Source organism: Terrapene carolina, unplaced genomic scaffold (genome assembly GCF_002925995.2).
Source record: "Terrapene carolina triunguis isolate 2854851 unplaced genomic scaffold, T_m_triunguis-2.0 Scaffold69, whole genome shotgun sequence".
Taxonomy (NCBI): domain Eukaryota; kingdom Metazoa; phylum Chordata; order Testudines; family Emydidae; genus Terrapene; species Terrapene triunguis.
The window spans coordinates 41,361,825-41,380,072 of NW_020664420.1; the positions used below are offsets into that span (position 1 = coordinate 41,361,825).

General features: G+C 43.9%; 1 protein-coding gene across 1 annotated transcript in view; it reads right to left on the reverse strand.

Moving 5' to 3' along the window:
* Window positions 1-18,248, reverse strand: part of TNPO1 (transportin 1) — a 134,531-nt gene that overhangs the window by 6,219 nt on the left and 110,064 nt on the right. Inside the window, exons 22-24 of the mRNA XM_026649141.2 lie at window positions 17,538-17,637; window positions 12,531-12,605; window positions 4,489-4,631 (exon numbers count right to left, since the gene is read on the reverse strand). Of these exons, the coding sequence (XP_026504926.1) occupies window positions 4,524-4,631; window positions 12,531-12,605; window positions 17,538-17,637 (283 nt within the window). The 3' untranslated portion in view covers window positions 4,489-4,523. The remainder of the gene's footprint in view (window positions 1-4,488; window positions 4,632-12,530; window positions 12,606-17,537; window positions 17,638-18,248) is intronic.

An 18,248-nucleotide genomic window follows, 5' to 3' on the forward strand; every position in this document is an offset into this window, starting at 1 on the left:
ACACTGTGGTTTCTTTGTTGCATGCTCTTAGCTCAGGTTTGTCTGTTTTTCTCATTGTTCCATTAACAGAGAAGATGGACTCAGGCACAGGTCTAAGAACAATTGCCACTGAAACATCTCTGAATCATGCTAAGTTCAGGGCTCTGCAGAAAACAATTCCTGGACTGATAGCTACTGTGACTGTCCTTCCCTGGCCAGACTTAAATCTGGTCTTCCTGGCCATATCAGCAAATGTTTTAATGCCAGACTTCTTGACTAGACTGAAGCAGCTGTGTGTCCCATCAGAATCAAGTGCACCTCTTACAAATCTCTCCATTTGTTCTTCACCAACATGTGCTACTTTCAATAAAGACTCTTGTACATCTGATGCAACATGCAATTCAGTAGATATATTAATAAGCACATCTGGATGTGATTCAGGGTCCAATGGGTTGTTTGTTGTTGACGACATGGTTGGAAAGAGCTGTAGCATGCTTTTCATCCCCCTTCAGTGCAGCAGAAAGGACTTGTTTGTGGACTTCATCTTCACTACTTCTTGTTAGGCCACTTCTTTCATAGTTTTTACATATTCACTCAGGACATGTCTTGTGAGGATCCACCTGACAAGTGCTGGCTTTTTTCTTGTCAGTCCTACGATCCCACTGCTTCCCTTTGAGTCTTTGATGACGGTATTCTCTTTCCAGGTCACTCCAAATTCCATTGAAAGAACCCGGAGTCTGATGAACAGCAAATTCCCCAGATTCAAAGGCACTGGGTACTTCTTCAGGGCGATTTAACATGTCAAGAATGTTGACTGGTATCCACCCGGTGTAGCTGAGCCTATTTGCAGTAAAGTAGTATGGAAACTTGGCACACTGTGTTGGTGAAACTTCCAATCACCCCCTCGCTATGCATTCAGTAGTAGTATCTGCATAACCTGAAGAAACTGATTACAGAACTTGAATGTAGGAGACTCAGCATACCTCCATCTCTGAAATTCTTCCAGTTGTGGAGCATATACTTAGAGCCCTGTGTGAATACAAATTTATACCCGCGGATGCGGATATCCGCGGAACCACAGTGGCAAAAGGAGCAGAACATGGGGCTGCCACCCCAGGAGCTAGCGTCCTGCACTGGCAGCATCGACCTAGCCCCGCCCAGTGGGGTGGGCACCAGGTTCACCAGCAGCTGTCCCTGGTTGCGCGCTTGTTTTAAAGCAGCGTGCATGCCCCTAGACAGCTGTGTAGAAGGGACAGGCAGGGGATGGTATAGCCGCGCTGGAGGATCTGCTGGTACAGGGTGCTGGGAGCGGCGGCCCTACATTCTGCTTCTTTTGCCACTGCAGTTCCCGGGAGAGCCCTGCAGTTCCCTAGATACCGATTTATAGCCACGACTATAAATTTGTATCCACACAGGGCTCTACATATACTAAGTTACAGCATCGTCAGACTATTTAATGACGTGTTGTAAAGACCCAGCTGGCACTCAATCCACTGTTACCAGTGTACAACCTTCAGTGAGAGACTGATTTGGTCAGCAAATTTAAATAATAGTTTTCTATATTTTCAAATCACTTGTGAGATACTTTGATAATGAAGAATAGGCAATGTGAAAATATTTCATGTTAGTATTTAGGAAAAATGATAGTTGCCATTTTTGCCACATGCTAAATAGCTTAATTTCTGAAAAAAATACTTGCCCATGCAAAATCAATACAAATCTTTTAATGCATTGTCATTTGGAAGCTCTGATCAATGAACACCACTTTTAAGATGCTGAAATTTAAACAGTAAAAAGTGTAATCAGTCAAGTTGCAGTGTCTCTGGAACTGTGCAAAAAAATTACATTTAGGGTACTGTTGTTTCACCTTGCCTAGAGGCTTATGGTTCCACATCATATCTTATCTAAATGTACATAAAATAATATTTCAAATTTTCTATGATGTGGGTGTGTGCAGGGTGGCTACATGAAACTCCAAGAATATGGCCCTCTAGCTTGTTCCACAGTCATCTATTAAATCTGAAACTCGCCTTTATTATGCACACATATGCACTTCCAGATCAATCCAGATAAATTATCTATTCATTAGAAACTGCCACTTGTTTAATACACAGACACATGCAGTCTACCCCTTTGGGGATTCTGCGCCAAAAAAATTAAAAATCTGCAAAAATTATGCAAATTTTATTTGTCAAAATAATGCAATATAAATCACACCAGTTTCAATTGTTTTGGTAAGTTATTTAAACTACAATATAAAAAAAGTCACAGTAACTATTCAGCATTTCCTAAACACATGAAAAATAAGTTACAAACACTTGGTAACTAATACTCTGCATTCCAGTTAAAATCCTGGATTTTCATTTAAATTATACTACACAACACCAAAAGGGGGGGAGGGGGGAGTAGAATGTCATTTTAAATTGCTCAGACTTTCACACATGAAAGTCATACAGTTTTGCTAATCATTGTCCTGGACCTGGCTGGGTACTTTGGGAAATGCTTGGTTCTAACATTTTATTGACTGCTTGGTAAATGTTTTATTTGCCCTCAAAGTCTCTCTCTCTTAAAAAAAAAAAAAAAAAGTAGTAAAATAAATCTTGAGCTGTAATCTAACCCCACGGTGCCACTTTGGCACACAGTGAGAAAAGCACACAGATCTTCCTAGCTGATTCCCTTGTCGTCATTTATAAGGCTTTACATCACCCTGACAATGTAGGGGCCTTAAAACATTTACAAGTTTTATGTTCCTGGGGGAAATTAACTGAGAATGAGGAACAGTTAACTAACAGCAACATTAACAAAATGTGGGGAAGAGGGGGGGGGGGGTTCAAAAGCTATTTTCTTTAATTTAAAAACAATTTTCAGTATCATGAAACTAATATTTAATTAAGTGTTTTTTCAATTCTCAAGAAGTTACGGACATATTACTAGGCAGACAGGCTGCTACATTTCTGCCTCGTGAACAGCGCCTTCTTCTTGCATAATAAGAAGACCTAACCCCCTCCACACCCTGCGAGCCCCAGAAGCAAGCGACAGTGACAGTATCTCTCCCTTGTTGGCCAGCCCCGCCCCTGACAGTGATCAACATCTCCCCCGCAGGCACGCATGCCCAGCCCCTCTCCCCTTGTGATTTGCCTCTCTGAGGCTGCTCCAGGCACACTGAAAAAGACGCACTGCCTGGGCTGCTGGGGAAGAGGCATGTGTCCCGCCGCCAGGGCCAGTGCTACCATTAAAGCGAACTAGGCGGTTGCCTAGGGTGCCAAGATTTGGGGGCGCCAAAAAGCGGTGCCCCCAATTTTTTATTTATTTATTTATTTTTTAACAGAGTTCCTCCCCAAGCGCACGGTCGCCGCTCCACTTCTCCCGCCTCCCAGGCTTGCAGCGCCAATCAGCTGTGTGGCGCCGAAAGCCTGGGAGGAGAATTAGAGCAGGGGCGGCGTGCTCGAGGAGGAGGCAGAGCAGAGGTGAGCTGGGGTGGGGAGGTGCCACACGGCTCCCCGGGCCGGGGAGCTGCCGCGGGGGTGCCGCCGCAGGGCTCCCCACCCCAGCTCACCTCTGCTAGGTCCCCTCCCCGAGCACGCCATCGCTGCTCCACTTCTCCCGCCTCCCAGGCTTGTGGCGCCAATCAGCTGTTTGGCACTGCAAGCCTAGGAGGAGAATTAGAGCAGGGGTGGCGTGCTCGGGGAGGAGGCGGAGCAGAGGCGGGGAGCTGCCACACAGCTCCCCGGGGGGAGGGGGGGCACCTCAGGGCAGAGAGGGGTAGCTGCCACGGGGGGGGGGGGGGGGGGCCCCAGGGGGGGGGGGGGGGGCCGCGGGGGGGGGGGGGGGCCGCGCGCAAGGTGGAAGTTTTGCCTAGGGCACGAAACTTCCTTGCACCAGCCCTGCCCACCGCAGATTATTTTGCATTTTTTGGGGGGGGTGGGGGGGGAGGGGCAGCGAGGCGCACACAGAAATATGCAGACCATATGAATTCTGTGCGCCATCCCATTGGAACATTGTGAAATTCTTTTAAAACACTCAATCCTGCCAAATACAAGCCAATTGTCATAAAAAATTAAGAACACATTGTCTCCAGGTCATAAATATAACTGTCATATTTAAGTTTCCACCAGCTTCTCTTGATCAAAAAAATGGTTGAAAAAAACATTACGCCCTCCCCCCCCCAACTGATCCCATGCTCGAAAACAGCTTTTTGATAAAGGTTTAAGGAAAAGAACATTTTGCCCCAAATGAAAGCAAGCATAATACATTTCATCAAAAAGTAAAACTAAAAAATTTCAAAGCAACTGAGTGTGACCTTTTACTACAGGTGCCATCCATAACATTCATGTACAGTATTATAGCATGCATTAAAAGAAAGACGGTGCAAGAGCCAAATGAACAGGAACAAATATAGCCTATACAGTGACTGTTTAAAAAACACTCTTCTTGTAATGCAAAATGGACTTGGAGAATGCTTGCTTTACAAGTTAACTTCATAAAACTTCAATTTATTTTTATACTTACCCCTAATTATGGGACTGCAGCTTGAATGCATGAGGTTAAACTCCATAGTAAGCTGCAAGGCGCTCTTTTAAGGGAAGAGGAAACTGGTCAGAGAAACGCCTCCAATTTTCATCCCCAACTTGATTTTTAAATCCATGAAGGATCTGCAGGTAGGTTAAAAAAATTACATTTTTACCTCTGATTATTCTGAATCTCCAGTGTAACAGTCTGGAACACTTGCAGTCAGTTGCTCATCAACTACATATCATGCAGAAAACAGCACCAAACATTGCTAAGAGTTGTGTGCCAGGAAGTGTTGGCCTCAGCCTGTCTCACTCAAATTCTCCTGATGAAACTTCCATAGCACTGAGAAATAAAGGAATTTTAGTGATCACTCTTAATTCTAAATGAAAAACTGAACTAAGAAGCACTTTTTATGAAGTGTAATTAGTCAAACATTTGCTATACCTAAAAAAGGGGTTAATCTAAAAAATATTATATTAGTGAGGGTCATTCTAGACCAGTGTTTTAAAAATACAAATTTTAAAATTTGCCAACTCATATACTTGATATTAATGTACCTACATTTCCTTTAAAAATCGGATAAGGAAGCAAACTAGAACTACAACCCAAGCTAGTGTTTGACAAGGTTTAAATGTCTATCTGGCAATTCCTGGAGTAAGAACAAAGGACGACCCAAGTTGGGGATTTGCATCTCATTGAGACATCTCATTTGTATCTCCAGGAGATGGTTACAATCTAAACAGAATGGACCCTAACGTTCAGAGGATACCAAGTCCCTTCATCCAAATACAACAACTGAATAGAGGCTTTAAATCAAAAGGGTTAGGTTTTTAAATGCCTCTGCCTGTATTCCTCTAACATAATAAATAAATGGGAAACAGAAAATATTTAGTTCTTTCAAAGTCAAATTTTAGAGCTTTATTGCCTAGAGCATTCCAGAGGTACTCAGCTATTGCAAGAGAGAAGAAAAAATGAGTCGTTATCTACACTTCTACCCCCGATATAATGCGACCCAATATAACATGAATTCGGATAGAATGCGGTAAAGCAGCGCTCCGGGGGGGCGGGGCTGCGCGCTCCGGTGGATCAAAGCAAGTTCGATATAACACAGTTTCACCTATAACGCGGTAAGATTTTTTGGCTCCCGAGGACAGCGTTATATCGAGGTAGAGGTGTATTAAGTAATGAGAACTCAAAAGGAAGCTTTGGAAAGAAAATAATTTTAAGGACTCTCTTCCTATCATGAAAGATTTAGTAGCGCATAAGTGTCAAAAGACCAGAAACACAGACTCACTGAACCCTCCTTGCAGAAATTATAATAAGGAAAGGGTTTAGAAAACTCAGGCTTGGTCTGCAATACCAACGTATGTCGGTATAACCACCTGAGCAACGTGGTTTACCGACCTAACCCCTGGAGTAGACAGTGCTATGTCGACAGAAGGGTTTCTCCCATCATAGGTAGTGTCTTCACTAAGCGCTACTGATGTAGCTCCGCTGCCTAACATGTAGACAAGCCCTCAGGGACACTAAACTGGAGGACATAAAAGGAAGCCTGGCTTGGAAATTCTTCCTCAGGAACAGCAGCTAGTTCAGAAGCACCAGAGGGTGCCACAAACTAGGTAAAGGCAGAGACCAAAGGGACACGTGGCCTTAACTGAAACCAGACTTAACTAAAAGGCATTGCTTCTCTCTCAAATAGAATTTCTGCAAGCTAGTCCACATTCCTCCTTCCTACACAGGTGACTCATCAATCAACTAAAAGATTAGCAACAAGACTCCAGAGTTCCCAGTTGAGACATCCCTAGAGCAACATAATTAACCCCAGCTTGCCAGAAAAAGAATTTCAGCCGAAGGTACTTGTAGGTATAGGTTCAAGTCATTAGACACAAATTAACTAACTCCACCATGGCTTTCGTAGTTCAGACTTCTATCTTGACATCTTAAAAATACCCACTTGAGAGACAACCAGTAAAATACCCCAAATCTCTTTGGGTACTGCAGAGAAAGGTTCACACTTCCAAGTTTCTCTTCTTGGTACAGTTTTTGGTGGCATGCATTTTTCCAGATATTGTGCTGCTAAAAGCATATCCTCTGCCAATTTGACTCTGACATGTTCCAGGAGGCATCAGCAAATTCTGGATGGTACCATATGGACACCACTGGTTATCTGCAATCATTTTAAAATCAAACCAAAAAAAAGTGACAGATTCTTCTCCCCAGGCTGCTTTTCTGGTATGAGAAGATTTCCCTCTGTCTTCCATGAGGGCTCCGAGGTTTATCCCACCTTTAAGAGGCTGATTTGAAACTAGTTTGGAAAAAGAAAAAAAGGGGAAAAAAAGTGGTACAGTCTGAAAAGTATCTTCTATCTATCCTGCTTTCTGGAAGGGATGTTTCAGATTTCTTTGTCTAGGTTTTCTGAAGACAGTGTCCTGGTGGGGGGAATAGGTACAATACCCTTTTTTGCCTTCAAGTGAGATGAACTGTGGTCCTACTACATTTTTTGTTAAGGTAAGCAGAAGACACAGTAATAACTGAAGTGTACAGGAAATCCAATTAATCCCAAACTCTCTCTCATGGCATCCCTGGATCCATTTTTCCAGATATGCCACCCAGGAACTTAAAGTCTTGGTGCAGCAGGTCCATAGATACAATGGTTGAGATATGAGCTGGTGATCAAGTGTATCTGCTCTTAAAGAGATTCCAACTTCACAGGATTTTTTCTTCTTTGGTGGGAGGTACTTTCCTCTCTACTCAACAATGGATGCAACAGAACTTCAATCAAGTCCTTAGCTGAAGCTCCTAACATGCAGGACTCTATAGGGTACACAAAGTCTATTAATAGCTTTGAGAAAGATTAGTATGCTCAAGGTAAGCCTTAGTTATTTATTTCAGCTCTGTATACAGAGAAAACATCTTTTCTTTCCTACTCCTGGAAGGAATTAGATGCTCTCTCAGCAGAGTTCTAAAAACCCTGGCAATCTTATGTAAAAGGAACTTGGATCACCTGTTATCAAGGGCATGGTTCAAAGAGACCCCTCGGAGCATGTTGCTCGGTGTGGACCACCACCATAGGGAGGCGGTCACCGGGTTCGGCACAGTGAGGACCTTGTCCAACCTGTCCGTGGCTTGGGAGAATTGCGAGGCCAGCCAGAGTTGTACGGGCCTCATCCTGAGCCTGGCGTGGCGAACCACATACGTGCACACTGACATGTGACCTAGCAGATGTAGGCAGGACCTGGCTGTCGTCACCGGGAACCTTACAATCGAGTCGATGAGTCCTTTCAGGGTCTCGAACCTGTCTGGGGGGAGAGGGTCCCTGGCTGACGTTGCGTCCAGGAGCGCCCCAATAAACTCTATGTGTTGGACCAGGACTAACGTGGACTTGGTGTTGTTTACCAACAGGCCCAGGGTGGTGCCTGTGGACAGGAGTGCCACATGATCCCTCACCTGCGACCAGGAGGTGCCCTTGACCAGCCAGTCTTCCTGATAGGGGAATATCTGGACCCCCCGGCACCTGAGGTAGGACGCTACTACTGACATGCACTTTGTAAAGACCATGGGGGCAGTGGATAGACCAACCAGGAGGACCGTGAATTGGTAGGGATTCTGTTCCACCACAAAACGGAGGAAGCACCTGTGCCCCTCGAATTTTGTGGATATGGAAGTACGCGTCCTGTAGATCGAGGGCTGTGTACCAATCCCCGGGATCCAGGGAGGGGATGATGGAGGCCAGGGAAACCATGTGAAACTTGAGTTTTACCAAGTACTGGTTCAGACCTCGCAGGTCCAGTATGGGTCTGAGCCCCCCTTTGGCCTTTGGGATAAGGAAATACTGTGAGTAATATCCCTTGCCCAGGAACTCCTTGGGCACCGCTTCTATCGCTCCTAGTTCCAGGAGCCTCCTGACCTCCTGCTCGAGCAGAGCCTCATGCGATGGGTCCCCCAAGAGGGATGGGGGTGAGGGGTGGTTGGACGGGTAGGAGGTAAACTGGAGGGTATAACCTCGAAGATGGTGTTTAGGACCCAACGGTCCGAGGTGAGCAGCGACCATTCCGGGAGGAATGCACACAATCAATTGGAAAAAGGGAGCTTTATTGGGGGTGGATCCCTGCTGAAAACTGGCAGGGTACCCCAAGCATCCTGTCAAAACCACTTTTTACCCACCTGCTTGCCCTTAGAGGACCCAGGCTTGGGGGCAGGCTGGTATTGTCTTTGCAGGTATTTCTTGAAGTCCCGTTGCCTCTTATGGGAGACCTTGTATTTCGGGAGAGAGGCCTGGGCGGGAGCCTGCTGTGGCTTGAACTTGGGTTTTGCCGGAGCAGGGACATAGAGGCCCAGGGTCTGGAGGGTCGTACAGGAGTCTTTCATGCCGTGCAGCCATGTGTGTGTTTCCTCCGCAAACAGCGCCTTCCCATCAAAAGGGAGATCCTGCATTGACGACTGCACTTCGCGGGATAACAGAGAGCAGAAGCCAGGACACCCGTCTCATAGACACCGCCAAGGCCATGGACCGTGCGGCCGTGTCCGCTGCATCCAAAGTGGCCTGCAGAGACGCCCTTGTGGCAGCTGCCCCTTCCTCCCCGAGCGCCTTAAACTCCTTTCTATCGTGCTCCCGGAGGAAGTCCTCGAACTTGGGGAGGGATCCCCAGAGATTAAATTTGTAGCGACCCAGGAGAGCCTGATGGTTTGCTACTCTCAGCTGGAAGCTTGACGACTAATAAATTTTTCTCCCGAAAGCATCCAGCCTCCGAGAGTCTTTGTTCTTTGGGGTCAGGGCTGGCTGCCCATGTCGCTCCCTGTGGTTGACCAACTCGACCACCAAGGAGTTGGGCGCCGTGTGGGTATACAGATACGCGTGCCCCTTAGTGGGTACGAAGTACTTGCGCTCTGCCTTCTTAGAGATGGTTTTTAACCAACAAGGCTGGTGTTTGCCACAGGGCATTTGAAATTTTCGCCACCCCTTCATGGAGCAGCAAGGCCGCCCTGCCCAGTGCCGAGGGGGACAACACATTGAACAGGGAGTCTGAGGGCTCTTCCATTTCCTCAGCCTGGAGATGGAGGCTCGCTGCCACCTTTTTTAGTAAGTCTTGATGGGCCCGGTAGTCCTCCTGTGGGATGGAGGGGGGCGGGGCCGCAATCAGCTCTTCCGGACAGGGCGAGGAGGCCGGTGTGGTGCTTTGGGTGTCGGCTGGCATTGGAGGATCCACCACCTGTTCAGACTCCGGGCACAGCACCGAGGAAGCGGGGCCCGTCGACTCTTTTCTTGGCAGTCTAGGGTGCTTCTGACGCCCCGGCCACGGAGCGAACCCCCACCGGGGGCTGCGCCGGAGGCCACGGTGCCCACTGGTACCACTGTGCCAGCCACAACACACGGTGCCATTGGACTTGCTGAGGCACCGGCGGGGCCAGCCGATGAGGCTGGCTAGCCTGGCTTCTAGACAGGCAAATGTGAGCGGAGGTCGGGCTGGCGTATGACACACTACTGCCTCTGGACTGGGAGTGGCGGCAGTGCCGGGATCTACGTCGACCATGGGACCGCGACCTCGAGGCAAGTGAATGGCACCAACAGAACTGGCTGCTCCTTGAGCGATCTCGACGAGCGGCCCCGCGACGGCGAGGAGCTGACGATGGATGCCTGGAGCTACGGTGCCTTGGCGGAGACTTTGAGCAGGATTCGGAGCGGGAATGGCATCGACGGTCATGCCATGACCGACTGCGGTACCGCCTTCGAGGCGAGGACCGTTGGCGACATCCGCCACAGTCCCATCTGGGCTCGCTCCGTGAAGACTAGCGGTGCTGGGAGTCCCGATCGGATGGCACCCAGACAGTCTGGCTAGTGTCGAGGGCGATCCACATGGACTGAGCCCTGAACGGTCACTGGGCGGTGAGCAGTGTCAGGAATGTTCCCGCGACCGAGACCGGTACCGGGCTGGCAGTTACTACGGTGATCCCAGCGGCGGCTTGCCTCTGGAGCGTGGGGCCGGCATCAGCAGCGCTCCCGGCACAGACATGACGTCCTTAGCCACCTGGAGGGCTTCGGGCATAGATGGCACCTGGACATCCGGAAAGGCCTGATCCAAAGGGGACGGGCTACTCCGCTCCGCATGAGTCGGAGGCCTAGGGCCCGATGGGGACCAAGGACTACCCGACATGGGTCTAGTCTCTGTCCCAGACTTCCCTCAGTGCCGTTGCAAAGAGGGAGTCTTTCCTGTCCTCTTGGAATGCTCCGTGGAAGGGGAGCAGTGCCGACTAGTTGAGGGTGCCGGAGGGTCTCTGCACACCAACACTGCGGTGCTGGGTACCGGATCAGAGCGGCGTGCCGGGGTCAGGGCCAGCGCCAACTCTATCAGAATGGCCCGGAGTCTAATGTCCCTTTCCTTTTTAGTCCGGGGCTTGAACGACTTGCAGATCTTACATCTTTCGCTGATATGGGTTTCTCCCAAGCAGCGCAGACAGTCTGTGTGCGGGTCACTCCTTGGCATAGAACACCTACAGGAGCCGCACGACTTAAATCCCGGGGCATGGGGCATGCCCCGGCCCGGGCTCACTAACTAAACTTCACTGAAAACTAACTGACTACAGGTACTACTGAATGAACAGTTCCGGGGACAAGCTGCAGCAAGGTTGGAGCTGAGCAGTTCCGACGCACCTTCACTGGCAACAAGAAGGAACTGACAGTGGGGGGGGAGCGTGCAGCTCCCCTTATACCACACCAGGCAGGTGCCACTCCAGGGGTCGTGGGGGGCGCTCTCCCCCTACGGGTACTGCTAGGGGAAAAACTTCCGGCACCGGTGCACGTGGCAAGCATGCACACCTACTGTGGAATACACATGAGCAATTACTCGAAGAAGAAAAGGAAGCTTATTATAAAACAAATGGGAGGGCACAACACTGCAAAGGAGATGAGGGAGTAGCATTATGTCTATCTGGGAAATCAGTAAAAAACAAAAACAAAAGACTTGTTTCATAGGTATCTACTTGACAGATATTATTCAAAGCTATTGGAGGCTGAGGGTTGAAGAAATGACAAGTATTTAAGACAGTCCTTCTCGACAGACCCACAAACAGTAGGATAAAATGTTTTCTTACTCCTTTTTCTTTTCTTTTATCCTTTATAAACTTAAAGAAACAGGCACCTGCTTTTGTGATTCACTCTAAACTACAAAAGTTTGATTTTCACGTCTCTTAGAAAAAAAAGCAGACCTCGTAACAAAAAGCACAATTTGATAGGCTTTTCTACCTAACTCTAACATGACATGAAACTAACCCAAGGCATTTTAGATTGCATTACCAGAAAATGCAGAAGTTAACTGTTTGATGCTGAAAAATTAAATGTAAACAAAAACAAATTTGTTAATCCCTGAAGCCCACTTTGCACTGGACAAACGGCAGCTGACAAACTCTTAAAGTGGCCCAAAAGTATTGTTAAAGAAAGCTTGTAAGGCTTTTCAACAGTACGAAAGATTATCTTGTATAAACAAGATGATTTTAAGTCAGGTTAAGTAGAGTTAACACAAAAACTGGAAACCTTTTTTCCCCTCCCTCTAACCATACAAAATAAAAAAAGTAGTTGTATATTTTTAGGCAAAAGAATCATTTTCTGTAATTAAAAATAGTTTTTAATTGAAGTTTAAAAGTTTGATAGTTTATTGTATTATACAAGTATTGGTTCTTCCATACATAGCCAAATTCTACTGGGCATGATCTTTAAGCATCTTTAAAGTTTGTTCTGCCCCCTCAGTAAACAAACTTTCAACACTGCTAAAATTGCAAATTTGAAATATTTACAAGTGTACATATATTTTTAAAAAAATCTATTCACAAGTTTTTGCTTTGGTGAGGTTTTATCTAAAATCCAAACTCATACATTATGACTCCCATATTGGAACTCGGTAATTTTCTTTTTTCTCTCCATAAACACAATAAACCAAAGTTAAAAGGTATGCGGGACAGGGAAAGGAGTGGAGAGAGAGTCAGAAGAGAAGTGAAGGAGCCATAAAAGGTAGGCTTTACATTTTCTATTAAATTAGAAACATTACCTTACAGAACATGTCTCGGAGATCATCTTTTGGGCTAATCCACGATGCAACAGCATCACAAAAAAATATAAAGTCCTATAAATTAAACATTACATAAGTTAGAAACTCCATATTTGCATCATTCCAATTCATAAATTAAGGAAATCAATGACACTGATTTCTTAATTTGTAAATGTTGCAGGAACCTCAACTTCAATCCACACATGCTTCTATTATATTTTAGATTTACTTTCAAGTGAATTTAGTATTTGTATAAGGTGCAGTATGAAAGCCCTTAAGATTGAATGCCTCTATTAAAAGAGCTAACGGGGTAAATTTTTCCCAGATACACTTGCCCAACTAAATGCACTGCACTGGAAAGAACCAAAGAGCAGGGAAATCTTTCAGAGAAAAGAGACTACTGCAAACTTACAGCTATAATACATCTCCCCTTGCTCAAAACACCCTCCACCCCCTCCAAGGCTGCAGTACTCCTCTCAGGAGAGCCAGGGTAAAGTCAATACAGCCCAAATTAAGTTTTTCTAACCCCCAAGTGTCATAATGTCATAATCCAACCTACCTCCCCCTCCACCCCCAAAATCCTGCATCCTGGGTTCATCTGCTCTGGTAGGTTATTCCTCTGCCCAGCCATTAAACCGTATTCCCTCTCACGTTAAGTTAAAAATATATATCTATATAAAAATGTTAAATAAAAAAAATTTTTTTTTCCCCTTTCACCTCTTTTGAAACTATGTGTTAACATGAGTCTTCAAAAATCACAATTAACGAAGCACAATGGGGGCAGGAGAGATGGAAGTATTATGTAGAGAATAAGGCAAAAGTGGAATGAAGTGAAGGAGCCAAAATGGAACAGCCAGGCAACTTAGTAAATTTTCATGTCAGGCCTCAAATTCCAGATCAATTATTACAGTTATATGGTAGATAACTACAGGCTCCATTTATAATCCATAGGGTAAATCAATGTCAGTATAGATCGAAGACTAAAAGTGAAAAGTTAGCATTTTAAAAGCTTAACAATAAATTTTCCTTTTCTTAGCCTTTTCTTCCAGCTGCTTGTAACAATGTTCTAAGTGCCCTTCCCCTTCAATTCCCAAAATTTTGCTTCAGTGGACTTTAGATTCCATCCAGCTCACATGACTGACAGGCTACAACTACAAAAATTACATCATCCAATGTTTTCAAGTTTTTATATTTAATTTACTGTATACCCAACCATCTATCAGATAACGACTAAAACAGATCTCTATAAATCTTCTGCAGCAAAAATGTAAAAGTAGGTTGTCTTTCAGAAATGGTTTATGACTAAGGCTACGATTTTGTCATGGATATTTTTAGTAACTGTCAGGGGCAGGTCACAGGCAATAAAGAAAAAAAAAATCACGGAACCCGTAACCTGTCCCTGACTGTTACTAAAAACATCCATGACAAAATGGGGAGGGAGGAGGGTCCAGCACCCTGCCCCCCACCTCCCACCGCGGCTGGGAGCTGCAGGGAGCTGCATTGCCCACTGGCTGAGCAGCTCTGGAGTCCCTCTGCTGCCGGTGGTTGGGAGCTGTGGGGTGAGGAATTGCTTGCGGTGACTGAGCGGCTGCTTTGGGGTCCCCTGCCAGCGATGGCTGGGGAGCTGTAGGAGGAACCCCCCCCCCACCCATGACTGCTGAGCAGCTCTGGGGTCCCTCTGCTGCCAGTAAGTGGGAGCTGGGGGAAGGGGGGGGAGGAAGCGTGCAGCAGCGGCTGGGCAGCTCAGGGGTCACCAGCGGCGGCTGGTCAGTTGCAGGGGGCCCAGCAGCTGCGGGAGAGTTCCCCGCCACCAGCAGAGGCTGAGCCGCTGCAGGGCCCCCAATGTCACGGAGATCGCTGGAAGTCGTGGATTCATAGAATATCAGAGTTGGAAGGGACCTCAGGAGGTCATCTAGTCCAACCCCCTGCTTGAAGCAGGACCAAGCCCCAGATAGATTTTTGCCCCAGATCCCTAAATGGCCCCTTCAAGGATTGAATTCTCAACCCTGGGGTTAGCAGGCCAATGCTCAAACCACTAAGCTATCCCTCTCCCCCTGACTTCCACGACCTCCATGACAATCTTAGCCTTATTTATGATGTACGTAAAAAACAAGACTACAAACTTTTTCCAGAGTATCATTAACTTATCACGTACCAGTCTTCACTAAAGACTCAGTCCTGCATCATCACAAGGGATTAACTAAATGAATTTTCATTATCCTTCAAAGATTTTACTGACCCTGATTAGCTGTGATTAAAATAAATTCCTTTAAAAATATGTGTTTGATATAGTTACGTGCATCCAAAAAGCAGAGTGATTGGAAAAAACAGATTTTCTATCCCACAAAAGTTTTCAAGATTCTGGAGAAAAAAGGCCTCAAATGGGATAAAAAGCCAAAATTTCAGAGGTTTTTTTTTTCCAAAATGAAATTCTGAAATTTTTCTGTTTCAGGTCAATAGAAACATTTTCTTTCTATACATTTGAAAGTTTTTTTTTTTAATATGAAAGTAAAACAAAGTAATTTCCAAACCAAAATACCCCTAAAATCTTTGTTCCTAAAGTGTTAAAAAGGGTGTTTTTACTTTCAAGGCTTTTCCAATTTTTTTTTTATATAGATACAAGTTAGCCAAAAATTTCAATTTAGTCAAAACTGCATTTTCCAACAGAAAACTGTTTTGACTAAAATTTTTCCATTTGTTCTACCAAAAAAGTGATGATATTCATGTAGTAAATGAAGTTTATCATGGATCTTTGGCTGCCTCACCTGTACTCTGTCCACTACACCTACTCAACTCTGCGCAGCTTTCAAACAGCTACCTTAAGAGAAAGGTGTAATCCCTCATCCACCCAGCAAAAGGTTGCAATAGAGTAAGGAACAGCAAAGGAAACAGTCTTAGACCCTTGACAGGTTAGTTTTAAGGAGCAGTAGTCTTGCAAATCATATTGGCTAATAATGGTATATCACCCTGCTGGTAAACTAGAAGTCGTCCCTCACCAAGAATATAAGAGAAATTTTTTTTAGAAGTGCTTAAGTCCCATCTGAAAGACTCAGCACTTAGGTTCTTCTATGCACATTTTCATAAAGTCACTTATGGTACCTGAGCACCTAGCAGGTTCCATTGAAATCAAAGGAAGATGCTGGGTGCTCAGCATGTTTGAAAATCTGGCCAGTTCCTTAGGTGCTTATATATCAACTTTTTTGAATCACAGCCTTTGTTTCTAGCCCTGGAAGATGACAAATTGAGATTTAAAAGTCATGCCAATATGTATTTTAAAGTGCTACTTTAAAGGTTTCTGCAATATAACATATCTCCCAACATGAAATCTGTATATTTTGATCTACTACTTAGCTAACTTGGCTTTAGAAGCAGAGAGAGGGATTAAAATGCATCCATAACATTTTTTCAATTCAGACCTTTCTAGAAGGTTTTTCTGTAAAATGTGAGGCTAACTGAATGCATTATAGATTCTGTTGGCACTGATTTATGATCTGTGGAACTCATTCATGACTTCAGTACTTGCAAGTTACAGTCATAGCAAACATAAGCCAGTAAAACCTTTATGCTGCACTATGAAGGTTACAAAACAACACAACATAATGCAATGCTTTCTATCAGAAGATCTGGAAGCACTTAACACAAATTAAACCTCACAGCACATACCCTGAGGCAGGTATGGCAAATATTACCCCCATTTGACAAAGGAGGAATCTAAAGCACTGAGAGATTAAGCTACTTGAACAGCCCACAAGAGATCTGTCAGAATCAGACTACACTCCAGGTCTGACTCTCAGTCTTTTACTCTAACCCACATATTATGCACCTTCTAAATAAAAGGAACACTAGGATGAAGTGTGATTAAAGAAAAACTGCAGAGTAATTAAAAGCTATTCTAACACTGCAAATTAAAAGAAATGAACCAGTAACAAAATTGATTTTTAATCTGAAGTAGTAATTATAGTATAACCAGCAATGTCGTTGCTGAGATACTGAAACCACGACAAAACTTAGTAAAAACAAAAATGTTAAAAGAATCAACTTTGATCATTGTAGAATACCTTTAAGATATGGTGGGTAGTGGCAGTCATTTATTAGATGTATGTTACTATGGTCTTTATGCCCGAAACAAAATAGAGATCTGAAGTGAATACTGTAGACTCCCGATTATAAAATTAAGCATACCAAACAATCATTCTTAAAGGGAACGAGCCTTGCAAAGATGTGACACCATGCAATTTATGTTAACATTTAATTGGTGTCTGAAGTCACTAGTTCACATTAGACACGTTATATTTCAAATATATTTTGCATACATATACTATTATACAATTACATTCGTCAACTGTCATCTTTTCAGATTTTGAAGCTGTTTTGAAAAGAAATTAATGATAGACTGAAATGAATGATTGATTGAATGAAAGACTAATTTTTGTCAAGACTGTACAGTTTCAGGATGTACAGACTAACAATAACACATTTTTTAATAGTTACATAGCCATTCATTATTTTTCCATTTGTACAAAGTACATTTTTGGTTAAGTTAGTTTGAAATAAGTTTACATCTTTTGAATTTTAAGTTATGGTTTGAACACTTTGAAGTGATGTTGAGATTTAGAAAGAAAATAATATTTTTAATTGGACATGAGAACAGCTGCGATATGATACAACCACTTTGTGAACATATTACTTTTTGGCAAGGAGTGCAATAAAATATCTAAAATTAACTCTGTGTGTCTTCAATATTTCCATTTCAATTAGAGTAACCACAGGAGGGAAAAAAACAAACTGAGTCAGATCCTCAGCTGATGTAAATGGTTTAATCCTCTTGAAATCAATGGAGATACACCACTTTACACCAGCTATTGTTCTTTAAAAGTTAATACCAATTGCACCAATATGTGCTTAACTTCTTTTACAGCATTCAAATTAAGCTTTAACTGTTATTCCTACTCAATTTTAGGATGAGCCTGTCAGAACAAAAATCAAATGCCTATGCAAATATCTTACTTGGACTACTCCACTAGGGTTGACTGTGATCATGGTACAAATCCCACGGAAAGCAGAATCCTTTTCCTCATTGTCCCTTATGTTCCGCAGAGAGGTACACCTAGTAAATTGGAGAACCAGGCTATTAGGCAACAGAATCAGTTTTTATTTAATTAAATTAACTACTTTGACAGTATTTGATGGAGTAAGAGTCACACTGAGGAGATATTCCTAGAATAGTTTTCAAAACACTTCAAATAAAGATTTCAGAGTCTTTTCATGTGCAATTTATTTGCATTTAGCTTCAGAAGTTAGATATGATGAAACTTCTACATTTTGTAGAATTCTGAATTTTAAATGCTGCACCATGTACAATTATGATTTCTAAAAAGTGACCTGTATTCCATTAAATACCACTAAAATGTTTATCCACAGTACTGATAAGAGCTATTATAAGAAAAACAGACTATACTGCCACAGTATGAAGTATATCAGAGACCACTTACAGAACAGTTATTTAACTTTTACAGAAGCAAGCAAACTATTTCATACATAACAAATCTATAAACATGTATTCGTTACAGCAATTCAAGTCTCAGACTGAATTTTTTTTAAAGTAATGTAATGCATAGTTTAACTTTTACAGTACTTGCATGCATCATATTATCATTCTGATGGATTTTAAAATGCTCTTTCATAATCAAGCTTATTAACACAGCAAGCATGTGACAA